General features: G+C 41.2%; 2 protein-coding genes across 3 annotated transcripts; one reads left to right on the plus strand and one right to left on the minus strand.

Annotated features, from left to right (window-relative positions):
- Positions 1–3,094: 3,094 nt before the first annotated feature.
- LOC146612586 (RAS guanyl-releasing protein 1-like) lies at positions 3,095–18,377 on the minus strand. 2 transcript variants are annotated; one of them, XM_085379165.1, is made up of 18 exons: positions 18,244–18,377; positions 17,460–17,635; positions 12,841–12,946; positions 11,343–11,405; positions 11,124–11,255; positions 10,299–10,452; positions 9,921–10,094; positions 9,010–9,126; positions 8,628–8,903; positions 8,150–8,230; positions 7,410–7,514; positions 7,150–7,259; positions 6,561–6,705; positions 6,414–6,450; positions 5,890–6,025; positions 4,523–4,531; positions 3,313–3,634; positions 3,095–3,229 (listed from the first exon to the last, which is right to left on the minus strand). In XM_085379165.1, exons 1-18 carry the CDS (start codon positions 18,375–18,377, stop codon positions 3,095–3,097), a joined length of 2,412 nt encoding a protein of 803 aa, XP_085235291.1. The 2 variants fall into 2 exon arrangements, with proteins under 2 accessions (XP_085235291.1, XP_085235290.1); XM_085379164.1 differs by lacking the exon at positions 4,523–4,531 and having other exon boundaries at positions 3,313–3,617; positions 5,894–6,025.
- Positions 18,378–21,617: 3,240 nt separating this feature from the next.
- Positions 21,618–25,967, plus strand: exd1 (exonuclease 3'-5' domain containing 1). Its single transcript, XM_085342495.1, is given in 12 exon segments — positions 21,618–21,747; positions 21,874–21,939; positions 22,053–22,086; positions 22,177–22,253; positions 22,842–22,915; positions 22,997–23,083; positions 23,172–23,276; positions 23,363–23,443; positions 23,581–23,724; positions 23,808–23,999; positions 25,268–25,860; positions 25,862–25,967. Coding segments are annotated over 12 exon segments (1,689 nt in total).
- Positions 25,968–27,023: the final 1,056 nt, after the last annotated feature.

Consider the following 27,023-nt stretch of genomic DNA (forward strand, 5'->3'; position numbering starts at 1 on the left):
AGGTTCAGACATAACTCTTCTCTTGCTATTCTGTGTTTACCTTGAGCTCATAGGTGCATTAGCTTGCATTAGAAACCTAAAACTGACTGTTTTAGGTTTCACTGACAAAGGTTGGAAAGAGGGGGAGGCAGCTGAGCAGTACTGTTTGCCTTTGCAGAGCAGAACTCCTCCACTTCTCTTCTCCCGTTACACTCCTCCGCTATCATCAAGGTTAATTAAAAAATGTAACCACAGCTTCAGTTTTAAAGCCACCTCTGGAAGATTCCTTAGAAAAAACGTGTCTTTCTCTGCCTTTCCTGCACCTTCACTTGGGGTTTCTCTCTCTCTCTCTGCTCTTCCACAATGGTCCTTTGGCCATCATTAGAACTTGATGAACTCTGTTTAATAATCAAGGGAATATGTGGAGCTGAGTTTGGCTGTGGTGTTCCTGTATCCTACAGGCACTGCGGCGGTGGCGCTTGTTCGTGTTTGAAAGGAAAGTCCCCTGTGTGTGCTCCCGATGTGTTTTCTGCATGCTGTCAGGGGGGGACATAAAATGGTCTGCTCACATCTTTGTCTGATTAGTTTTAGAGAGTGTGTTCATTAGACTTAGCACATTAAGTTAACTTATGGATATCTCACAATGGCCCAATTCCCCCAAGTACACAGCAACTGATGTCCCATCCATTCGCTTCTGCTTATCCTTTCCAGGGACGCGGGGGGCGCTGGAGCCTATCCCAGCTGTCATAGGGCGAGAGGCGGGGTACACCCTGGACAGGTCGCCAGTCTGTCGCAGGGCCAACACACAGGGACAGACAACCATTCGCACTCACATTCACTCGCACATTCACACCTAGTGGCAACTGATGTCTGGGTGATAAATCATTTCAGTCTGCCTGCTTTAATTGGTTGGTCATATTTCGATCTTAGTGTACGTAGAAGGAAGTCATACTCTGTATCACTTAGCCTACATGTGTCTTGTGGTCCCTTTCAGACTTAAATGCACCACAATGTGTTATGTTTACAGTCTCTGTTGGGTTTGTAAATGGATTTGTGTCTGATATATTTATCTTTTTGACGACTACTTTAGCACACCGGGGCAAAGACATTTCTCCTCTCAAGCTTTTATCACAGCCTTGATTGAAAAAAAGCAGCCTTTGAGATGACATTTTCTCTCAAGTTTAACACGTGTTCTTTCTGTCACTTTCTCTCAGCCAGCCATGGTATTGGAAATTATTCAGCATTAGTGTGCATGGAGCCTGGTAGACTCGAGGAGCTACTCCCCAGCAGCTGGATGTCACATTCAAATAAAAGTAAATTAGCTGTCACCACAAGGCTAGGCTTGGGAACTGCTGCTGTGCCTAAGAAGCTATCCTGGTCCAGGCAACAATACAGATGCAATATATGTGGAAATGCTTTATACTTTCAGATAGCTGCCTTCTTATCTGATGAAATACAGCTATAGAAATATAGACATGCTGAATCACAGCACCGGGAATATAGTAGTGTATAAATCACCTGCTGTTTGCAGTGAGCAGTGACAAAAAAAGAGAATTATTAGGTTTGAGTCCTTCCTCCTGCAACAGCAGACAGTTGCCCTCTCATTATCTACTGGCCAACATGTACTGTGGAGTCAGACTCATTACCTGCAGCAAAGCTCTAGGGACAGGCCAGATTGGCACAGTTGGCAGACGGGGTGATACATGCTGTCTTTAACGGTTTGTTTCAGCACAAGTCTGTGGATTCTTGCAAAACAATGTGTTGGAGATGTGCTACTTATTTTAACTAGTAGTGGATGTTGTTAAAAACGATATATTTTAAACCTAGCATTAAAAAGGATGTTATTGAAGTTAACTACCACTCATATTATTTGCAGGGCACATTCTTAGAAATAGACATACAACAGCTAACTCGAGCATTCACAGAATATACCTCTATGTTTAGAAACTGAAAACCAGCAATCACTAAAATGAATCTGAAAACCTTCTTATGGTGATGCTTTGGTGACTCCCGGTGGTCACACTGAGTAACACAGGAAAATGTTTACTATAGAATATGAATTATTTATTAGAACAATAAGAGAACAATACTGAGAAATAGGATGAACCTCGACATGAGTACAACGGCACAGTGTATACGTTGTATTTACAATACATTACATGTACATCACAAACACATATCTCAGCTCACAGTACAACACTCACACGATGGGCCACACTACATCAAAATAGCATGGCTGCACCAGCCATTTTTTAAGTATCAATATGAAGCCAACATAAGCATAAATAACTCCATGAAAGTACCACTATACTGTACAAAATGTTCCGATATCTCACTGTTCTTATGAAGTGTGTAGTGTTTCACACAATAAATATTGACAGAAGCATGTTGTGCATTGAAACGAGCAGTGAAAACAATATAAAGCAATCTGTACAACTTTCATTCTGCTGCTCTAAGCTCAGTGGGTTCCTGTCATTGCTAGTAACGACATGCACTTTTTGATGACCTTTTCCGCTGCTCACACATTTTACTGCAGCCTTTGATTTCCATTTTATGTTTAACATAAATAGCTAAGCTCATTAACTGATCAAGAATTGATCAAACACATTCTGCAAATGCCTTTTCCCCCTCTAAAAATACTGCATTCCTTCATTCAATGATGCCTTGTGTTTGCACACTAGCTAAATAAATTAAGTAATGCTCAAGCTACTGATTGTCACCTTTCTAAGCTGCTGAAAACATTAAAGGGGCTTGTCCTGTTTACTTCAGATTTGCAATTTAAAAAAGCCTTTTTTAAAACCATCTTCCCACTAAAAAGTAATTTGGATAAATGTGCATTTAAAAAAAAACAACAAGTTGTTAAATTGCACCGTATTTAGCTTTAAAAAAATCCACCACCTTTAAAGAAATTCCTTAACCTTATTATTGGTGACACACAGATTTTCCTTCCTTGATAAAAACAACTTGTGCAGCGTATTCTCCTTTATATCATGTTATCTTCATCTCATTATACTGATAAATACTTGCACTGTTCATGATCAAATCAGGATTCATACCTGCTGCCACACGGAGGCAGCACCAGTCCCCTTGCTGAAGCATCAGTGTATGTATAAGTCTAAGAGGAGGAGTCCTCCTCCACTGGGTGGAGAGCGTGCCTCTTCAGCAATGTCTTTAGTATCTCCACCTCCCGCTCTGTCTCTTTTAGTTTCTTACGTAGTGTCTCATTAGCTTTACGGAGCTTCTGGTTCTCCTGTTAAAGAAACCTTATATTAAAATAACAAGTGGGCGATATGGTGCATAAAAGTAGAGTATAATTCATAGTGTGATACTCACCAGTTCCAGAGTTTCGTAGGTAGGTTTGCTCTCCTCCTCTGGCTCTTTAGGCTTTTGCACAACAGAAGCTCTGTTTTCCCATTTGGCACAGTATCGCTGTTTTCTTTGGGGTATTGGGCTGGGACATGAGGTGAGGGTGGGTGTTGCTGGGACTAAGAGAGAAGCTGAGGTGGGCGATACTTCAGGTCCATCTGTCTGGGTATGGCTATGGACTCTCCTAGGCCTCGAACTGGAAGTGACTGGGGAGTCCGGGCTCCAGTCTCTCCTGTCATCCGGAGGGTAGGGGAAAGGACATTCTTCTGAACCTGGGCAGAGGGACACGCTTAGTAATTATTTCTGTTAATTTCAAAATGCACATTAACAGACGGAAATAGCTATTGTTCTCATAGCCCTGTAAAACCTGAACCATGAGCTACATCCAACATTTTTGTGCAATTTATTGCTCACAGTAGCACTGCTTGTGTCTGATTGTATACAACACATTTTTCAAAAAAACAAAAATAAAAATCACGTTGATGATGTAGAGATCTCAAAAGCTCATGTATGAAATATGATACAACTAAAATGAAAGGGCTAAAATTGTCTAATGATTCCTTTTTGCTGATCACGGTTGTCTTACAAAGCTTACCAATGCGTTTGACTTGGTTCATCAGCATCTTCTCACTGACAATCTCCATGCTATTGTTCTTTCCCAACAGGCATTGATGTGGTTTAAGTCCTATTTGTGCAACAGAAAGCAGCGTGCAGTTTTTAAGTGGGTGCAAATCGGATCTGATTACTCAGCAGCAAGGGGTGCTGCTAGTTTCTATCCTAGCACCACTTCTTTTTGTATTCTATTCAACTAATTACTCTACGCAACTTTACGCAGATGACACTATTGTCTATACATCAAAGACCTCTGTTTTACAACCTCAACAGTTCTGCACTTTGACTTTAAAACTCTTCAAACCTGGTTCTCAGCTAACAAATTATTGCTTTGTAGATCAAAAAAAACTTACTCTATGCTCTTTAGCGTAAAGACAAACCTTTAACTAAAATCTTTTGCCATAGCCTGAATATTTTCCCCTTCAGAAAGCAGAAAAATATTTACATTGCACTGACTCTAAACTTACTTTTAGACCACGTATTGACTTTAATATTGGTATTCATTGTTCCAGACACTGTCTTGTTCACAATATTAAACAGAGATTTGTCTCACTTGCCACGTTACTAGGCACACCTGTTCACTTATCACAAATATGTTTTAAACGCAAAACACGTGCTCTTCTGCATACAAATACAAGCAGATGGGCATAAAAGGAGCGGTCTTCTGCTGCCCAAAGGTCCCATAAAGCCCCTACTGCAATGTGGCTCAACGGGAGCTTTGCATGATGTATATGAAACCGACACATCTGCAGCAGCTGTGTGACACTATCATGCAAATAATGGACCTAAACCTCTGAGCAATGTTTCTAGCACCTAGTTGAATCTATGCAATAAAAAGGCCAAACCACTAGTGGGAACTGCTAGTGTACCTTATAAAGTGGCCAGAGAGTGTATATTACCAATTATGTGGTGGCTGTAGCTCAGGAGGTAGAGCAGGTCATCTACTAATTGGAAGGTTGGAGGTTTGATCTCTGGCTGCTCCAGTCTGCATACCAAAGTATCCCTGAATACGATCCTGAACCCCAAGTTGCTCTAAGATGCGTTCTTTAGAATGTGAATGCATGTGAATGGATGTAAATGCTAGATATAAAGCACTAGAAAAGGCGTAGAATGAATGGGTGTGAATAGTTGAATGAGGCATGTTTTACAAAGTGCTTTGAGTGTGCGAGTAGAAGATCGCCCATTTACCATTTGAACTACAGTAAAATGGATCTTCATCCTCGTAATATTATAAATAATTGTAGTAGATTTGGACATATTTTGAAATGTAACTTTGATTACCCTCATAGTTTAAAACATTCTTTGGTTTCTTTTATTTCATGTTATTAACTAAAAAGCTCCTCTTTAAAGTAACTTTTATGCCTAAAGAGCAATCAGTGATCCTTAAAGAAAATGGCTCAGATCAGTTATCACACCATATGACAAAACAGTACGTCAGAAAGACTAATTTTGAAAGAGCCTGAGTCTCTTAGTTAGTCAGCCTATAATAAGCAAAAACGAAAGTTTTTCTGCTCCGAATATAGAAGCATTTTTAAAGCCGGTGGGCAGCTTGAGTTTTACTGTAAGTGAAACTGTTCCTAGCGATAGATGGAGGGAAATCACCCTCACAGCAGACCTGACCTTGCGTTCAAGAATTGTTTTTTCTTACAGCTATTGCAAACTCTTTTTGGCACAGATGAGAAAAAAACAACTTTATTTTCTGTGCAGTGTCGGAGGCAGTGATTACAGGAAACAAAAACTGTCTCACCAATGAACAAGTGGCTTAAAAACTTTCCGCCAGAAGATGGCACATGATACAGAAAATTAGTGATTACTCAATGCCGGGTATTTGTTATTGTCTACATATTTGAGGTGAGATTGTGCGGTAACATGTGCAAGAAAAGCATGGCGTGATTAACAGTACTGAATGCGGGTGTACCCCATCAACACAACCCACCCTCTGAAGTGCCTGTGGTGACCGGCGTGGAGCTCGGGGTCGGACTGTCAGTGGCGTTGGTCACTTTGGTGTTCTTCTTGCACTCAAACGCCACCTGGTCCTTGCACAGCTTGTGGCAGTTCATCCCGCAGTCTGTGCAGGCCCAAAAGAATGCACGACATGTCACAACAGGAACCGAAGTTGATCTAGCTTCAATAAACTGACTTCTCACTTCTCTTTGAACACTATCTGTTCTGCAAATGCAACTCTCAGACTCTTGTTTTTGCATGCTTACTGTCAAGCAAACAAATAGTTCTCAGATCTTTAGAAGGACGGGGGAGGGGGAAGAAAATTGTGGTTCTCAGTGCAGTCTCTTTCTGTCATGTGCTGCAAGGTTCAACTAGCAACATGCAACGCAACGAAAAACCACACTCCATTTCACCTGCTCCCCACAAGACAGAGTGTACCTCTCCAAGTATTTGAGTTAACTGACATTTGGCCAGAGATACCAAAGTTACACGAGTGAGATCACCATATTCACCTTTGCATCTGTAGCCTTGCTTGATGACACCCCATAACTGTGAGAGAAAAGAGAGAGAACAACATTTATGTGACTAAACATAAAAGAGCAAAACCCAAATGACATTTTTTTTAGAAAACAGCACCAAGGAGGTTTGTGTTTCCTTACAAATCCTGAGCAGTTGTCACAAAAGGTGGGTTTCATGTAAGTGGTCTCCTGGAAGTTGTGGACAAAGCCAAGGCCCAGCTTGGAGCAGATGACACTGGCCCGCATAAAATAAGCTGTGATCTCCTCTCTGCTGACTTGGCCTTCCCTGAAAAAACCACAACACATATATTGTAAGCTGATGTTTAAAAGAGGAAACAGAGCTGTGATACAGGATGATTGCAAAAGAGCCTGATATACTAAAAATATATTAATAGTAATAATTTACATGTTATTTTTGTAGGTTTTTTAAAAATTTTTCATTAATGTCTCTCCATATTTATAGATGGCTACACCCACTCATCTGCCCAGTGGTTGTAAAAAAAAAACATATACCACTTAGTGACAATGTTTTTTACAGCACCGGTTGCCTATCAGTTGTGCTGGTTTTCATGTACACATTTAGCGGCAGCTTTATGGTTAATTCCGCAGCTATTTTATGTTTCCGGTTGCTAAACTCGCCACTACACATCTACAAATGCCACTTTTGCTTCCTCTCCCCTGAAGTCATAAATAGCCTCTGAGCGAATACATGACCTGTCAAGAGACTCACTTCTCTTTGTCCATGACACAGAAGGAAAACGGAAAGCTAGCAGCGATTTTCTCAAAGTCCTCCTGATTAATGAAGCCGTTCTCGTCGTGGTCGTAGTTCTTGAACACGGACTGCGAATGACAACAAATAAAAAGCATTGTTGCTCAGTTGTTAGCGAACAATAGCGGGGAAGGCAGGCTGTCAGGATGGCATCATGCAAGAGAATAGTTGAAATAAGGAGGCTTGAAAACTGTGGAGGCTTGAAAAAGGGAAGCGCTTACATCGACCATTCTTTGCACGTGTTTGCTGATGGTTCGAGGATCGGGTTTAGGAGCCACTCCTGATGCCCAGTCCACAAACACGGGAGGTCTAGAAGGTGTGGCTGGCTGATTAAAAAAAAAAGAAAACTAAGTCTCAGGAGATATGCAAAATAACATCTGACCAAAGGAGTTTCAGTTATCATACACTCCATAAAATAAGGCCCAAATGACGACAACTTTAAGCAATTTAATTCCATTTAAATCTGTTACGTAGGTACGATTATGAGGGCAAAGACTCTTTTTCTGAGTGCATGGGTGAAACAACCAAGACATTACAGGCTAATTACTGCGCTTAAGTTAGTCAGTTTAACAAAAGCATAAAAATTCACTTTCAACAATGTTGCACGGATGTCAGGCTAGGCACTTTCTTATTTTCAGTCTTCAGACTAAGTAATTGCTTCATTTTTAGCACACACAAGAGACAGTGAAATCTATATTCTCATCTCTGAGAGAAAGCAAATAAGCCTTTGCTTCCGTTAAGCATCATTACACTTTTGCTTAACCAATCTCAGGTCCCAAAGAGGTGAAAGGCTTGCTGTTTCTGTCTCTTTGCATTAGGCCAAGATAAACAGCTGCTCTCTCTAAAGAAAGAGAGTGAATAATCCTGCTTTCCAAGACAATCTATTAGTTTGTTGATATGCTGAATTTTTCCAGCTGGTAAACAAATGTTTACTTAAATCGTGTCTGTTGCTATCACTCACAGGTGCTTTGCAGTTCTTGGGTTCCCGTGCATACGACAGTTCATAAATCTCATCCTCAGAGTAGTAAAGATCCAAGGATAGCTGCAAGACATTAAAAAGCCACTTATTGCTGCATGGAAGGTAAACAGAATGAGAAAAAGGTCTCTAGATTTCTCCTTGAAACATGTTTTGGTGAAGGTGAATTCAGGTTGCGGGGTAATTATTATCTCTTCACGGGCATGCTGTCATTCAAGTAGGATTAGCACACTGCACTCAGATAATACAACAATACAGCAATCTGAACTCACTCTCATTCACATTCAGCTTGTCACCCACACACTCATAGATCATAGACTCTAATCACACCCACACGAGAAAAAGACAATCCACATGCTGCACTCATTTGCATCTTTGTATGTGTTCAGCGCTACTTGCTGAATCACATGAAGCTGCATAACAATTTCAAATGAACCCAAAGTCGCCGCGAGCAGTTCGCTACCGTCAACAGGTGAACCAGGTCCTTGTTGGCATCCAGCCTGGGTGGGATCTGCTGGAGTTGGATCAGCTCGTTGATGTGGTTGTACAGGGCCTGGAGCTTCTGGACGTTCACCTTGTTGTCCTCGACATAATCCGACATGGCCTCATTGACTGAGATCAGGTCTTTGAGGTGGACACCCAGGATGGGGATTTTAAAACCTGTACACTTGTTGTAAGCTTGTCTGTAGTTGTCATAGTTTCTGCAAGAGGACAGCAGGTCTGTCATCTCGTTCAGTACCTGGGGAATGAAATCATTTTTATCATTGTGCTACAGTTATTTTTCTCCAGTATTTTGATCCTTGACTCTAAATGAACTGGACATCGCGTTGCCAGTTACCCTTTACCTTAGTGACTTCACTCGGTACGTGCGACGTGGTGTCTTTCAGTCTGGAGATTGAGCTGTGACATAGGCCTCCCACCACCGCCATTAGTGTGTTGTAGTTGTGCATAAGGTGCAGACTCTGGCGGACACGCACAAGAAACACACGTCAGTCCATTCACGCACACACACACACGCACTTATAAACGCGCAATTAAACTTGTTTCAGGTAGCCTTGGTTATATAATCCACAACAGTGGCATTACATAAGCCACTTAGATCGTTGGCTTTTTCTTACTGCACTCTGATGGTTCGCTCTTTTTTTGGAAATGCTTTTCCCTCTCTTATTTTTTATAAATTCTCCAGTTCTTGCTGTCACTGGAGCATTATGGTGTGAAATTCGTTTCCACACCCGTGGGTTTCGAGGTTGACAGCAGTGAGCAGCAGCAGACTGGTGCATTAGTGTTGCAAGAGGTCCTCCAGAGTACAAGCCTGCCTAACGGCTCCCCAAAGCCAGTGTATCACTTCTCAGCAGGCTGCACACAGCTTCACGTTGGAGTGGTTTTAACAAGCCAGCTCTGATCAGAGACTACACTCACGAGTCATTTCCTGCTTTTCTTCTCCTACAAAGTCCTCATTGTTTAAGAGTGTTCCACTTGGTGACTTCATTAGCTTGCATTCAGATAATATTTTTCTATCGGTAAGATATTTGGATACCCTAAAAGCCTGCAGCACAGCTCCTGAGAATCACTACAAGCTCTCTGAATATGCATTACACAATTACTAACATGTGAGGGGCTTTCAGAGTGAGACAAAAGTCATATTAACACTAGTTAGATAAGGTGCTGGAACAACCGCACATAGATTTAAGCGAAGAGGAAATGTAAGCACAGAAAGTATATGTGTAGTGGAAGTGGGGGTTGATTTAACCACTACCTGTGCAACGTGGATAAACTTAGTGAAAACCTCAGCTCTCAGCTGAGCGGTTGGCCGGCTTAGCACCATCAGCTGAACCCACTGGGAGACACCGTTACACAGCGCAATGGAACGCTCCATCACGGGGATGTCCTTCATGCAGCAGCTGCGGATGTAATGCTGATAGTCTACAAACTGGCAAAGAGAGCAGAGACAGGAGCATAAACCGCTGCACGGAAACTGCAAAGCATTTCCTGTCAGGAGGAAACACTTAATGGTTCTTAGTAAATGTAATTTAAAAAAAAAAAAACAGAGAACAAAAACAAAACAGCAAAGTGTTAATGATAAGCTACAAACAGGTGCGCTTGTTCTTTTAAGTTGGTGTGTGTTTATACTCACTGATATTCTGCAGAAGGATTTAAATTCAAGGTAGGTGAGATGCTCAGCCAACTCAATGGGCTCCAGGTGGTCAAAAAGGAGCGACACCTTCCTCTTTTTACTGCTGTTAGCTTTAATCTTCTGGCTGGCTTTCCACGACCAGTCTCGTTCGGTTCTGGAGTACACAACGAAACAAAACGTGACTGCATCAGAAGAAAGGTTATGTAGCAGCAAAACTTCATAGACTGAAAAGCTGCAAATGGATTTCTTTGTTTGTTGATTCATGGAAGTCTCCCACAGAGCGTTTCATTACATTTATTTGCGGTCACTTCCTGGAGAGAAAAATGGTGCAGCTACAAAACGTGCAGTTTGGAGTTTTAATCTTTTAATTCTACAGTTCAATGATTTTAGCTTAACAAATGTAAGTATCTACCACTTTTATTAATGTTGCTGCTTTAGTATTGGGCTGTTGATCAGACACAATAAAGCATGTGATATGCGTGAAACTGATATTTCTCACATTATATATAAAACAACTCTTTGCATCACTAATTATTAATTGGCAGATTATTCTCTAAATATAATTATAGTTAGCTGCAGCATCAATCTGAGTATTTAACTTAAAACTGTGCAGTCCAGTTTCATCACAGCAACCTAAATGATAAAAAACAACAACAATAAAAAATGGAAGATTTAGCATGCTTACTACGGGTCTGTGTTCTTCATAGTGAGAGTCTCTATTCTTGATCGTGACTGATTTCAGTACTTTTATGACTGCAACAAGCAACCGAGAGTTCTGTAGACCTAATGTCTCAGTTGGCCAGCTGGCCGGAGATTAACACTTACATCCATTTGGTCTCTAGGAGAGAGCAAAGTCGCTCCTGTCCGTGCTCTCGGATCAGATCCCGAAACTCATCCAGGCTGTCTGACAAGCTGTGGTGCAACCGGAACATCATCCAGAATTCCTGGATCCAGTGCCTGTAAGAGTAAAGAATGATAACAGTGTGAATGAGATGTAAAAACAAGCCAAATTGAACTCTGAGTCGGTGTATTTGTGGGACTGACCTGATGAGGTAGCATATTCTCTGGCACTCTGCTGGCTGCTCGCTGTCTACTGCCGTTTTAAACGTGAGGACTTCAGTTAAGGAGCAAGTGACATGAGCATAAACCTGATGAATATGAAAGTTAAAGCTTGGATTCACTGCTGCTTGTCTTGCCAGCAAGTTATTCTAGACAATTTTTTTCTGGAGTAAATAATGAACATATGGTTGATGTGACTGTGCAACTTCTTTCCAGCAAACAAAGTCATTAATAAAAAAAAACTAAACTGAAAAGGCAAACACAGGTGACATTTGTTAATGTGGGAGGAGGCGACTGCATGAAGCAAAACTCCCGATGAGCATCACGGAATGAATCATTCTGGCTTACAGAGGTAAGAGAACAACATAATGCACAAAGAAACCGCAGAATCGGTGCCTCGTATATTGTAGAAAAACTGTTTTGCGACGGATCTTTAAACGTGCGGCAGTTTAAACAGTGCTGTCAGCTCGAAAGGCTATTATTTATTACGGAGGTCACTCTGCCTTCCTTTTAGCACATGTTGCTCAGAAAAACACCGCCCTGTGAATTTATATCCAACCGACTGTATAGCTCTGCGCTGGCAGGAACGAGATTGCGGTGAAGCACATAAAAAGGCTAATTGCGTCATAGGAGCAGAAGAAGTGCCCACGCAATTCCAAGGCCAGACTGTGATGAAGACTGTTAATGGCCCCCTGTGCCTCTTCCCTGATCCTAACCCACACACTGTATTTATTTGATGCATCCTTTTGGGTCTCGGGCACAGAACGAGAGGGTTAAAAATAGCAGAGAGGGCCATTCGGCCGTGCGTGCATTGACGTGGGTCTGCGCGAGCGGGGGGCTCTTTAGGCAGTGGAGGGTCTGTGTTTATATATAGCTGGAGAGAACTTGTATGTGAAAGAGGCAGAGGTAATTAACACCTGAAACCACAAGGCTTTCTCACCGTGGGGCTGATAAGCTCCTCTGAGGGGCTTTGTGATGCCACTGCTGTTTCCTGAATGAAAGCTGAGATTATAGATCCTCCCCACAAGTCACAAGGCATTAAAAAAACATGGGTTTTTTTTGGTGTGAAGCAGAGAAAATAAAAAAGCACTGAACCAAACATTCTGAAAGAGACCAAAATGCTGAAAGGTAATAGACTCCCCGCTATTGAATACACCAGCTCAGAATAGAGGAAAGTTGCACACTGAAAGCAACTGATGTACAAAATCTAAAATGTCTGACAGGAGGAGCAAACACGAACTGCCACTTTCCTATCACATTTTACACACTGACAGCTACAGGCTGCATTGTGAGCCAAGTATGAACTTGACAGCGTGTTGCTGTTGACAACCAAATGAAAGCAGCACACGGCAGAACAAGTGGTCTGATCTTGGTCTACATTTTCTGCCCAGAATTGGCCGCTGATTTGTTTGAATCACGTCCCTGCCTTGTGACAGCAGCCCCCCCCCCCCAAAGCTTTTATGATGCACTCCACAAAGGATATAAAAAGACGAGTTTGTCCAGCAGATCACCGGAGGAGATGAGGTGACGGTGCATGGTCAGGGTGATGTTCAGCAAGTGGCCGTTCCCGTTTACACATCCGTTTGCGTCTGCAAAAGAAAACGAACGCACACGTGCTCGAGTTAGGCGTCGCCGCTGTAAAGAGGAGGAGGTTTACAAAAACACACGCCACCCTCTCAGATAAAACCTGCTCTGATGGTGAGAATTCTTCTGCCTGCCTTTCATCAAATACAATCAACCAGAGCACATCACATTAAAATGTACTATTAGAGCTGCTTTTGTTGCTGTTGTTGTTTGATTATCAGAGATCAGATGGGGGTTTGTGGCATGGTTTTTGTTGCTTTTTTGGGGGGCTGGTGGGTTTTGAATATCAAATGACTCAAAGATGGTATATATGCACTCCGTTTGGCCTCTCAGGGCCACCGTACACACACACACACATACATACATACATATATACATATACATACATATACGTGTGTGTGTATATGTGTGTATTTTTTAAATACAGAAGCCGCTACTAGTACTAAGATAAACCCCCTTTTGGTTTCGCATCATGTTTAACTCAAATGTGGTTTTCAGATCCATCACACAGTTTTCTCACAGAAAGTTAATCGCATAGCTGATGATGTTTTGAAGGCAAACAGAATAACATGTTGCCATGATGTTTCTTGCTTACAGCAAATAAATCTGGATCAAAATGTATATTTATGTGGGGAAATGCAGGCCAAGCTGAGGGGGGAGTTTGAAATTTTGATATTGTGAACTAACAGAATAAACACACAAATTTTGCAAGCTATATAGATTTTGCATTCATATAATGTGAAGACCAAATATTGTATTTCAGTGTTTTCACAACTTTACTCAAGTGAAACTTTGTGTTTATAGACTCACGTAACAGTCTTTGTGCTCTTGCGTCTTCTGCTTTTTCTCTTGCAGCATCTGCTAAAACTGCAAATTGTTATTTCAGCTACTTTTCTGTGTGGTATCTTTGAGTTTCAGCAGCGATGCACACATACATAAGCCCCTCATTTCCTATAATATTTGTTCACTTCGCAAACTGGAGCCAATCAAAATGTGGGACATTATGTCAGCATGCTGAACAAGAGATAAAGGTGCTGTAAAGTCCAGAATAATATGAGACGCTTGGCCACCCTATCCCCAGCCAATAGTCTTGCATGCTAGATATGTTGGTGGGATGAGGGTCTATGCATCAATAATGTTAAAGAAATACCCTCCTCCTTCTTCATTTATTTTGTACTACATAAATCCAGCATAGACATTTTCATCACTTTACAAGAGACAGTTAGCTTAAACTTATGCCCACATTCTCGTGCCATTACCTTTCCGTTGAACGCTTACCTTTTCCTCTGATTGTGTTTACTTCTGCTGCTCGCCTGTCTCACTACCTTTGTTTTGGCTTCCTTTTTCCTTGCATGTATCTGACTTCCTCTCTTTGTATGCAGACCACCTTTCCTTATAATGCTCGTCTGACTCCACGCTATGACTGACATCTCGAAACCGCGAAAAGAAAGACAAATTTCTTATCAATGACCTCTTAAAATCGGACAAGATGAGCACAAAAAGTGATTTTCCCACACACTCAAACAAACCACTCATCTTCAGCACAAATTCAAAAATGACTGTATTGTTCCGTAAATTTGCGGTTGACGTAAAAAGGAAGTGAATTTAATAGCAGCTCTAGACTATTTGTGTCTTTCTTCCCCTGTGGTCCCTGAAAATGGGCTGAAAACCTTAAGAACAACATTTGCGAAGTCTCAAGCTGCGTGCTGTTTCCCTTTAAGCTTTGCCAGTGTCTTTACACCATCAAGGATATCAGGCGTCTGAGGACCCACTTTTAAACAATATCACCTTGGAAATACCTTGGACGCCATGGCAACATGTTTTCTAATCTTTGTTATCTGTAAGCAACTTGCCACTGCTGCCGCAGCTGACTAATCCATCCCTCATATCCTGCATCTGGTGTGTTTGTGTTTGTAACACGCAGGCTCTGCCATCTAAACCCAGCGAATGTCAGTGACCTTACCCTCCAAGTCATTAAGAGAGTAAAAGAGACAAGAAAAACACAGGGCTGCTTATAAAATGACACATGTGATACAGGTTGCAAAAATTTGGTGCAGTTAAAGTTAAGACATATGCATGCAGAACAATTCCCACTCCTTCTTGGCATTTCTGGTAAACACAAATATAATAAGATTGCTTTAATCAAATTATCAGTTAATACTCTCTTAACTTACTAACACTCAGAGTCAGACCTACTGTAAAATAAAGCACAGCAGGAGGCTGTGAGTCTCCATAAGGCAAACAATTACGCCATACTTTTTTCACAACTTTCCAACCACTAACCCTCCCTGTGCAGGGTTAATTGTGGGAGGAAATCCCCTCCGGACTGGCTGTTAGTGACTGGAACATTAGGAAAGCTGCTGCCCGGCGAATGATGATAAACACTGCAGTGGGCATGCGGCCGGTGGCCTACTTTTAAGGTTATCTTCGACATTCATCGGCCGATCCAAACATGCACGTCATGTTTCCTTGTTTTGACAGAGGCTATCAGATTGGACGGTCCTTTTGTTTTAGAAGAACCCGAGTCAGATTGCCATCTCTATGTACTCTGGGCAAAATCTTCCATAATATTTCGGACTCTGTGAAACTGTGTCGACAACACTGTTTCCATTCGTGCTTTACAACAGTAATTCCCAAGCAGGAAAAAAGCAAACAAATAAACAAAAAAAAAACTACTTAGATGGAGAAAGTAAAGTAAAAAAAAAAACTGCATATAAACAAATAGAAAAGGATGAATTAAAAGTGGATTTAAGTGGTTAAATAAACTAAAGGCTAAAGCTCTCTGAATATAAACAGCTTAAAAATGAAAGAGTAACTTAAACCGTTATCTAACAGCAAAAGATGTGAAATAGATGTTGTGATCTGTATGCAATATGTAGTTATGTAAAGTCATGAGCAAGCAAAATTAACACATTTTAACAGAAAGCCAGTTGTAATGAATTTTTAAAAAAGCTAAATGTCATGGCTAAATAACCATTAATGTTACATAGCTACAAATTGGGATTTGATGTTAGTTAATGAAGTGTCCAAGCAGTAGATACATTGCAACAAAAACATTAAAATTAAATAAATACTGAAACATCTGCACCCGCATTTATGTGGGAGTAGATGGGTAAATAAATACAAAAATAAAAATATTCTTATGCGATAAACAAAGTGTTGTTTTCTTCACAGCTGTGAAGATTGAGACTTTCCATCAGGCCAAAAAACCCCACCACTGTTTCTTGACTTATATAGCGCGTCTTATTCTATTGGCTTATAAATATTTTGCCAAATTTGCAAAAAAGAGGCAAATTAAATGCAAGCAGTACTGTAATAAACAAAAAAGAAAGCAAGAACAAAAACAGAAAAAAAAATATGGGTGTGTTCTGAGCGGTCCAAGGAGAAAGATGATGTCAACAGCTATTGATCCACACCTCGCAGTGCTCTGCATTTCAAAGGTTGGTCAGCATCTGAGGACTACCGTTCAGGGATCTGACCTTTCAGCTCAGCCAGGCTTGAAGCTGCCATCCGGTAATCCTTCAAATAGCTCTTACGTGCACTCTCACATTTGAAAAGGTGGCAGGACTCGAGGACCTTAGGGGTCCCCTGTGATGTGAGTCAAGAGGACCAGAACTGTGATGCATTTTATCAGGAGAGGCTGTGCAAGGAAAACCCCAGTCATAACACATTATCCTGACAGAGAGACACTGTCACACACTGAGGGTGTAACTTTCAAGCGTACGGGGTCTATAGGGCTAAAACCCCTCCCATTGATTCTGTATCCTGCCAACGGGAAGCCGACTGTGATTAATACCTGCATCTCTGCAGATGAATGTAGTTATGAGATGTCATTTTATGTGCAGTCCATTGTAACACTTCTCCACTGCTCTTGCTGCATTTGCGTAACCAGGCAACGGCAGTTTGAAAGCTTGTCTCTTCAGAGATGCAATCACCATAACTCAAAGAGCACTCCAGACAACTCGATGAAGCCAATGATATCTGCTTGATTGATCCAACTATAGCCTACACAATCACTGCTGTGCTGTTCTTTCATTTAAGTACGCCCTCTATATATCATGCAGCCAGTGAAATATTAATGCACAATTAATAGAGTGCAGCAAAAAGCATTTCTAAAAAATTAGCAAGCCTCAAACACCGTGTCCCTCAACATTAAGGCACAAAATCAGACCGACAAGAGACTTTATCTTCAAACCATGAAATCTTACACTAAACAAAAATAAAGTCAGCCTTGGTAAGAAATCACTTTTTTACTTTCCAACACGAGGCACTCCCTTCTTTCTTTAGAGGCCTGCCTAAACTTGTTGCTGGTGAGAGAAAGTGGTGAGAAAAACAGACTCCTTAAGCTACAACATTCTGTGATCTCGCTTAACCTGAAGGTTTAATGTCTTCTGATATCCGAAGGACTGCATAACCTGTTACACAACCATAGAGCACAAACACCCTCTGGAGTCTTTTGTTCACTGCAGGACTTCACCTTGTAAAACAAACCAGCCAAGAAGGTCAGCGCTAACTTACCAAAAGACTGCAGGCAGGCTTGGATGAGCTCCTCCCAGGTTGCGCCCTTGGTGAGGTGTCCCAGAGGCATTACTGATTTACTCGGCGGGGTATGGGCCGGGCTAGGTTTGTGGAACCTGTGAGGCCGACCTGGAGGAGAAACTCTAGACCTGGAGGTGCATCCTTGAGTCACTCTCCTTGAGAAACACCAACACAAGAAGAACAGTGAAGGGCGGAGGAGGTACAGGAGGGTTAACTGCAGTGAAAGTGTGCCTTTCTCCTTTTGCTATTAACATGTATGACTGTACATGCACACTCCTTAAACCATGATTTTACGAGAGCACGGGTTATTAGCCCACACGCATGAAAGGATTTGTCCCACAGTCACACAACTCGAAGGTGTTATTTACACTTAAGAAACCCCCGTGGTGTGTTTTGCTATTCATTGTTCTCATTTCCTTCCTTTAACTTGGGGAAATACCGGCTGATTGCGGACATCCACATAAAACTCTCGAGTGACCAGAGCAAAGAGCTTACAAATGGAACAGTTTTACGCATGTAAGCGCTTCAAGCGTAGCAGGTCTGGCCGCAGAGAAGCGGGTGAACTTGAACACGCTTGTGCGCAATAACAAGTGGAAAGCATCAGTTTTTGACACCATTTTGGCCAAAATTCCACATTTACTATTAACAAATAGCTGATAGTAGGATTAACCTTCCTATACCTTCGATCAGGTGCCCACGTTTTCACCAGAGAAAACCAACCAGAAACTCCTCAGTAAAAGCACAAAAAGATGAGCCGACTTACGCTTCGTCTCTGCCCTTTTCCTCTGATGTTATACTTTCGTTTTGGTTTTCTTTTGACTGACATCCCATTGCGAGGTACTGGGCGACGAGCGGTTGAACTAGGCTGTCCATCTGTGTCCTCCTCGATGGGAGCATTACATCGCTCTGCTGGGCTCGGTGCGCCTCCGCGGTCTCACAAGCATTGTGCTGACTCGTCAATGAACGTTACACAATTAAGATTCACCCAGCCTGTCTGTGAGTGGGCGGCCGTGCTGCTGCTGTCGGGCTTGTCACTCACACGGAGTGGACTCCGCGCTTCACTAGTCATTATACTTGCGTCAAAAGTCGTGCTCTAGATTTATACTTGAAGATTTTAATCACGGAAGCGGCGCGGGGGGGGGGGGGCTCGTTGAAGTCATTCCATCCAAGAAAATGAAAAGCACATGTTCCTATTATCTTTTGGCACTCTAACAATGATTTAGAACTTGATCACATATCATTTTTATTTTTTTAATTTTCACATTTTCCTGCTATTCCATAACAATTCACATTATATTCACATAACCAGAGGTTAAAATATCCCTTTAATATGAGTACATTCTGGATAATCACTGCGTAATGTGATTCTTCCTTTGGTTTACTAAAAGATGTTGTTTGTTCATTCTGCACAACAGGAAAGGGTGGATCTTCCTTTAACAGATAACAGAGGTTGCAGGTTCCATTACCACTACAGCTTAAATCAGGGATTGTGTTATTGTGCTGTAGGTGGTCCAAAGAAGATGTTTCCTGAAATCTTTCAGGAGCTTTAGGAAGTCTTATCACCTTCATCCAAACGTAGATATGGGGATTATGGCTGCTCACATTTTACTCCAGAGGCCACGATTATATGAGATCTGAACGTTTTAAATTGAAAATAGTCTCATTAATTTTAAACTGAAGCCCATTTCTGAGATATTTTTCCTCAAGTGAGAAATGGATGTACCTGAGTTGGTTTCTAAATTACACTCAGGCCAGCTGGCAAGTTAAAGGTAAGAAGAAAGCCTGGAGAAGTTTGATCCTCTAGTTCTACCCCCTGTCATAAACAGATAAACAAATGATCATCCAAATCATACTAAATCAGCTCTGGAGCTTTGCATTTGAATTTTCACAACACCATAAAAGAAGGATGCATACACATCTGTGAAGACTGTGATGTAAGAAAAGCTGAGGCATCTCTGTCATGAAACCTATCTCCACTCCCTGTACGTAGTTCCCTTTAGTCAGCATGGCTGTGAGGGGAAGGTGCACGCCTGAACCTGAAAAGGGGGAGTTTAAAAACATCTTAGTGGATGATTATTGTTTCCTTCTGTAATGCTTGTTCATGACAAGAGATTTTTTCGTGTTTATCAACGTCACTTGCAATGTGAATCATGCCCCTTGACTGAGTGAATTCGACTGGCATCAAAGCGCTATTAACTCCACATCAACGGATTTAAACACATGAGCCTCCCCCATTGGCCAGACGACAGGTATGAGTATAAAAGGTTTTGAAATCCAGTTATTATGTATTTGTCTGTATTCAGTTTAACTGTGCAGGTTTAATCTAATTATCTATAATCTTAAAAAAAATTGATTTGTACTTTTCTGTGTGTGTGTATGTGTGTGTTAGTTGGGCTATTTTAAATGTGAAAATTAACACACTGGTCCATTGTTCTCACTCACACACCCAGGATTACTCAGGTCAAAAGGTTTTCTGCTTCCTGCACACCGGAATATCCTCCCTTTGAATAGACGACTACATGCATGCCATCTACAGATGACCAGCAGCTTGGGTTCATGTGTTAGTTTGAGCTCATGCAGAGTGAAGTCATGAGAATATGTGTAAAGACCAGCTGGCTGCTTGTGATAAGATAGTGTATCTGCACCCTTTTTTGTGTCTCTGCTGTTATCGGACTGCTTGGTGATACCTTTACAACTTGCCCCCATGCATCTAAGTGCACTTCTGAAGCAAACTTCTCACTCATCTTATCCCAGTGCTACTTGTAGAAATGTGCTGCTTGAGATAAAACACACACACACACACACACTAATTTTCTATTACTTGAAAATACTGCTGCTCTCTGAGTCTCCACCCAACCTTAAACAAACAGAAAAAGGATCCTGATGTGAAAGAAAATGGTAGCCTTTTAAACACATGCCAGGTACTTTTCTTTGATAAGCTGCACTGTTTCAGACATGTGATAAATTTAGGTATATCTGTTGATTGCCATGCACTCCAAGTGAATGTGCAAATTTTGAAACATGAAAATGACATTTGATGATTAAAGAAAATAAGACACCGACAGTCACACAGTACATCAAGTAGGCTATGTTGCTATTCTGGTAGTCAGTGGTCACTGGTGTAAATGATGTCACAGAGTGTCACATTCAAGGAAGAAAGAGTCAAATACCTTGGACCTGCAGCCGTTAACTCAATAGTTGAGCTGTGGACACCCCCTGGTGGATATATTGAATCATCTGCTGTCCAGCTGAGAGGATGATGTCCTTTTGCAGGTACTGGAAATTAGCCTCAGCATCTTTTGTACAAATACATCAATCACCATCCAGGAGAAGACAGTACTTTTTGTGCAAGCTCTTTTCTTCAAATCACAGTTTCCCTTCAGCAGGGAGATTAATTGAACTTGGGTCTGACCACCAACCTCTGTAGCAGCTGTTTTTGTCGAGGTTTTTATGCTCATTTGACGAAAATTGAGCTGAACTCGTGATTATGGAGGGTCACGAGTGAATTTAACAACTGAATTGTTAAATAGTGAATTAAATGGGTCATTAATTAATAAAAAATGGAAATAAAGTACTAAATAATTTATCAAGTGGTTTAAATGATGATAACATAATTGTAATCATTTATTTATATATTAAATTAATTAATAATTTCCCATTTTAATTAAATAAAAAAAATTATAATAATAATTTTGGCACTCGTTGCCCTCAATACTCTGTCATCCTTGTTTTAAAATGTTGGAAATACGTAAGCACGACCCATAACTGACTTGTGGAGTTACCTTCATTTGTCATGGGAAACAAAAACATTTTTTAATCCCAGAGAGCGTCCCTACAGTCAGAAATAAAATTTAAAAAAAAAAATCGGTTTGTTGCTTTACGCAAAGTTTCCGATAGCCGTAAATGTAATTTTAAAAACTGTGTTAGTTGTTTTTTATCTGGTGATGTTTTTTTTATGGAGTCAAGGCGCTCGAACAATTAAGTAACGACGAGCTCATGAACGCAACATTCCCGGCCAGCGCGCTAATCGCAAGCAGCTAACAGCCTAGCCGCTAACCGTTGATTGGGGATAAGGATATCTCCAAATCAACAAATACACTGTTTTATTCGCTTGAAACAGCTCGTACATGATTTAAAATGGTTGTGGATGATGTAAAACTACTGACTTACTTCAAGGGAGCGAGAATCAAATTGATCCTCAAGACTTCATCGTTCTTCGGGGTCGTGAAACGTATTTACCCCAACAAAGCTTTGATTTTGGCGGACGGTTAGATGTTTTTAATTAATGTTGTACTTTATTTATGAATTCTTTCTGTAATATAAGAGAGTAAAACTGCTAAATACTTTATATTAGTGTCTTGGAAAGATAGTTGGGGTTTCTGGTTTGTTGCAGTTGTCAGTAGTGATGGCTGGAGGTTTCCCGGAACAAACATTTTCTTTGGCCATGAGATTCTGAATGGTGAGTTCACTCATGAAAAGTAATACCTGAACAGGTTTGTACCAAGCTGCACAGTATTCTTTCATTGTCCATTCTGATATCTGGCTTGACTTTTTATATAATTAATTCAACAGTGGAATTTAGCAGTGATGGGAACGGTGACCGTGAGTAAGTAAGACATGCATGAGGTGCCACTTTTGGTGAGAATGCCTTTTGTCCTGGCTTGTAATAAATTTCAATGTACAAAACTGTGCACAGAAATATTCACCATCACAGACCAGAGGACCACTTGGATGTAGCAAAGTTTCAGCCATACAGGAAGACAGGCACATTGGGTGAGTTCATTTATTCCACTAAAGCTAATGATGAACCAGTTACACCAGGGGTGTCAAACCTAAGGCCCGGGGTCCTGAATGGGCTTTGGAAAGCTTTGGAAAATATGAAGGAGGCCTGTATGCTAATGGTCATTTATACTACACCAAAGTAATTAAGTAATAGATGAACACCTAAACTACATGTTTGCTTGTTTTCTACCCACGGTAAAGAAAAAAAAATCAAAGTAAATTATTGAAAACTTTAAATTTTATAATTAAAGGAATATCTGGTACCAGATTCTTTTCTATAATTTTATGCAGTTGTGAAAACACAGTTGTTTGTTTCTTACAAATTAAGCCAAAAAAGATGTCCTGACAGGATTATTTTCCTTTATTACAACAGCATTTCTTTATTGTGCAGAAAGAATTTGACGTAGTGTTGAAATTACCCTTTTTTGCTCATATTGAGTCGTCTCGGGGGTTACATGTGCCGTTCGCATTGACACAAGGTTGTCCGGCCCACTAGGTAACGTGAGTTAGACAACCCTGAGCTACACATTTGTTTTGAACGTCTCACTTTTGAGAGGATTTTTCTTTTTCTTTTTGCAGATGATGACGAGGAGGATGAAGAGTACATCAACTACGTAGTTGTTGATGAGTTTCATGAGAAGTTCGGACCTACTGTGAGTTGATTTGATGTTTGCTTTCTACTGTTTAAATGACTCAGATTTCTTTGACCCATGTACCGTATCCAAATGTGTTAGATAATGCACATCAAGAAACAGCACGTGATCGGTGTGGGAGCAGAAGGAGTTGAGGTATTTAAGAATGGACAACTGTGTTGGCTGCAGGTGAGAAGGTCGTCAGTCTTTTGGTTTTTTGTTCCTTCTCCATCATGAGGACAGAAAAAGGAAAATAACTTAAACCTAATTCTTCTAGATTGCCACTAAAAACAAAGTATACCTATTTGATGTCCTGTTACTCGGAGCCCGGGCTTTTAAGAATGGCCTCGCTATGATCCTGGAGAGCAAGGACATTTTAAAGGTGACAAATAACTGCATTAGAAGCTCTCTTAAAATTATGGCAGTGATTATGATTACCGTAGCATATTGGTTTGATATTTGTTATAGGTCATCCATGACTGCAGAGCCATTGCTGGATGTCTGATCGCTCAGTTTGGAGTAAAGCTGGCAAATGTCTTTGACACTCAGGTACGTGCGCAGTATGCACATTATTGCTAATCTTTAGATTATTCTCTAAATTATCCATATTGTTCTTTTCATTTTATGTGTCTCTGTTTTGTCTGTTTGATTGAAATCATTTTTTTTGTCTTCTTTAAATATTTTAGGTGGCAGATGTCATGTGCTTCTACTCAGAGACGGGAGGTTTCCTTCCTGACAGAGTCAGTACTCTCCACGAGGTGTTAAGTCTGCATCTGAGGGTGCCCCCCTCCCAGCTTTCGTCTCTTCAGATGAAGTCACAGTTCACTAAGGTACACCACACAGACCTATCCAGGGTATTTTTTTCTTGTGCTGTATAGGTATTTGGTGCTATAACAGGCTTATGTTTTTACAGGAAGAAAGCGAGATGTGGCACATGCGGCCTTGTCCGTTACCCCTGCTGAAGGTGATGGCTCTATCAGTGATCCACCTACAGCCGTTCAGACTGGTGCTGCTGGACACGCTCATGAGAGACTACATGGCTCTGGTTGATTCCTACCTCAGCAGCAGCCATTACCAGCCCGATGAACTGGCGCATGTTGGCATGGTGGGTAATTAAGAAACAATTAGCTGTCTTCAAAGAAATAATCCTTTTCAGTTTTTTGCTCCAGTCAAAAGTCGGGCAACATGATAGAAACGCGCATGATTTAGTCAACACTGCTGGCTTCATCAGTCTGTTAAAGTGACAGCTTCCTGTCATTCACGCGTGGGACAGGTTTACGTTATCCTTCACTGCTTCATTCACACACTCCCACGTCAGTAACACACAGAAAGACATTTCTGCATGTTATGTACAGTATTTTCATATCTGGTAAAAATGTATGGCATTGATTCTAGTGAGATGTAACTGCACATTTGTATGTTTGGTTCTTTCCTCCGTCATCAGTAAAACACAGAGTATGGGCCTGTCTCTTAGAAAGTGTATAAGACGGACGTGGCCACTTTGATGTCTCAGTGATTGCTGATAACGGTGGCTAAATAATGCTCAGAATTCACAAAGTGGATTTTATATTTTATTCAGCATGATTCGAAAGTAGTGAGTGAGCCAATATAGTCATCAGTAAAGTGTTTGGTGAGCTCACAGAGCAAGATCCGAGGGCTGCTTTCCTATAGAGTTCTATACAACTGGGAGAATTTTCAAACATAGAACCCACATCCATCTTTTAAAGTGTCGATTCTGCCCTCTGCCCTTGTACAAGATGTCTGAGAGAGATTTCTCTTCCAGATTGGGAATAATAAGGAAAGAGATGATAGCTGAGGTAAGAAACAGGGTCTATGCGATATGATGCAATTCTCAGATGATTTTTAAGCTGTGCAATTCACAAAAGCACATGAGATAAATGCAGTCTTCTCGGTTGTGTCTACATATTAATGATCTGCACTCACGCAGACTTATGCATCATTAAATAAATGTTATTGTAGACCAGCGTGGTAAGGTTGTCCTTACCAGTTATTGGTAAGTCCACAAGTCATGGTCAACACTTTTCATTCAATTGTTCTTACAGTACCCTGCGTTGCATGCGAAATGGCTAATATAGCTAATATAACTTTATGTGAAAAAGTTAAAAATAAATGCCAAAAATAAACATTTTGCTTTTATCAGCTCTAATGTGTTGCAGGATTTCAGATTGAAATATAACATCCACAGATCACAGCGGGCTAATTGTGTGTGTCTGTAAAGGTCTTAAATCTGGCGTTTTCTTTACTCAAGCATTGCACAGATTTAAACTGCTTTGAGTATTTAATTGACATGTGAGGTTTGCAGAAGTTTAAAGGTTAGCAGTAACCGTCCCAATCAGCTGTTTGTATCCACAGGAAAGTGTGTTGGAGTTGCCCAGAGAGCTGAGGCAGCTGGAGGTAATGCGTCGCGAGAGGCACGAGTGGGCTTCCAGTCACTATCCACTCACAGAGCAGGGTCTGCTGGCTCGCTTTAGCCCCAAACCTCAGTCTTCATCCCAGGCCTCACCTGCTGTAGAAGAAGACCAAAGGAAAAACCATCCAGATGTGTCTGAACCTGCAAGTGTAGAATCTCCTTCACCATCACCACAGGAGCTTCTTGTTAACCAGTCTGCAACTAGCCCTTTGAGGGTCACCAGTGGGCCTGCTGTGGATGCTCGGGATCCTGCTCCTGCCACTGTGTCAGACCTCACCAATAAAGAGTCCATCAACTGTTCTCTGTCAGCAGGTATGAGCAGAGGGGATGCAGGAGTACGAATGGATCTCATGGGAAGAGGAAGGCTCTTTGGGAAAGAGCAGCCATCCAACGGCACTTTTCCTTTCTTAGGAAGAGGAAGAGGCTTCCTTCTCCACTTACCACCCACTCAGATCCCCATTGAGAGTGCTGGGGACTTCAAACATCAGTGTAGTGTGAAAGCGACTCCTTTCCAGAATAAAATGTCAGAACCTGGCCTCGGAAAGTAACCCACCTAAAGATGTTTGTGGTTTGAGTGGAGAAGAATTTACATTAAGTCCCCAGCCTATCTCATCTTCACTGAGCCAATCATTCAGATATTAAAGTAGTCATCACAAATGTTTACTCTTTTCCACTGTGTAATTCCTTAGCATGGCCAGTAGGTGGCAGTAAATGTTCTTTGTTTGTTTGTTTTGTTTTGCAAAGATTTGTTTGACATTTGTCATTTATGCTTCTGGAAAAATAAAAATATACAGGAGTTCTTATTGTTTAATACAACTAAATGTTTCATCTTGTGTTTTAAGTCGTAGTTGACCCCCTTTTTATCGCACACATTATGCTCTGATAGCATGTCACAATATGTCATGTGTGACGAGAAATGATGGGTTTGGCTGGTGGAACACCAAGTACACCCAGACAACTCCACAACCTCATTAATGTGCTAAACTTAGCGTGATTGATTGCCTGTACAGCCTGTGTTGCAGTTAATTGATTGTGAAATGCAGAAACAGGCACTGATGGATCTGCTGTTAATTGAGCAAAAACATTGCTGGCTGACACTTCTTTTGATTACTGATAATAATAAAAGGGGGGAAAACATTAGACTTGGTGCAGAAGGAACACAGAGAGGGATACAGATTCTCTGTATCTTCAGTCATTGCTGCTGTTTTAGACGTGCTTTGATCACAGGTGGTCAGCACCTGCCATATTTTGTAATAACAGAAAAAAGATGATGTTATCCTGTTAATTTGCTGCTTGACATGCCTTGCAGATTTTGTGCAGCCATTTTTGCCAGAGATCAAAACAAGCCATGGACACAACAGCAGGGCATTTCTGCAGAGCAAGCCCCCCACCAGTATTAATCACATCTTATTGCTATGGTTATCTACATGCAGAGGCTTGGGCCCTTTCCAAAGCTTTCTAATTGAAAGCATGAAACACATAATGTAGGATTTTAATTAACTGGGAGGCAGCCTGACACAAAGCCCTGCTTCTCTCGTAGCAACCACCCTGCAACAGGGTGGATCGTACCCATATGCCTCTTTCAGCCCTCTGAAACGCTCCCGTTACTCGGTCTGTGTACGCGAGGTTTCAGCAAGGAACAAAAGGGTTATCGCATCATCTTAATACCGATTTGTGTGATGTTATCTTTGAGCTGCT

Source organism: Diplotaxodon limnothrissa, linkage group LG19 (genome assembly GCF_057381915.1).
Source record: "Diplotaxodon limnothrissa isolate DT_005_m linkage group LG19, D_limnothrissa_male_GT1.1, whole genome shotgun sequence".
In the NCBI taxonomy this organism is placed as follows: Eukaryota; Metazoa; Chordata; class Actinopteri; order Cichliformes; family Cichlidae; genus Diplotaxodon; species Diplotaxodon limnothrissa.

What these genes read in the sequence shown, in the direction of transcription:
- LOC146612586 (XM_085379165.1), bottom strand. Translation starts at nt 18,377, where the DNA reads ATGCTCCCATCGAGGAGGACACAGATGGACAGCCTAGTTCAACCGCTC. An exon ending in TACCGAGTGAAGTCACTAAG is followed by an intron (nt 8,904 to 9,009) that starts GTAAAGGGTAAC and finishes TTCATTCCCCAG; the next exon opens with GTACTGAACGAGATGACAGA. An exon ending in ACCTGGTTCACCTGTTGACG is followed by an intron (nt 8,231 to 8,627) that starts GTAGCGAACTGC and finishes AATGTCTTGCAG; the next exon opens with CTATCCTTGGATCTTTACTA.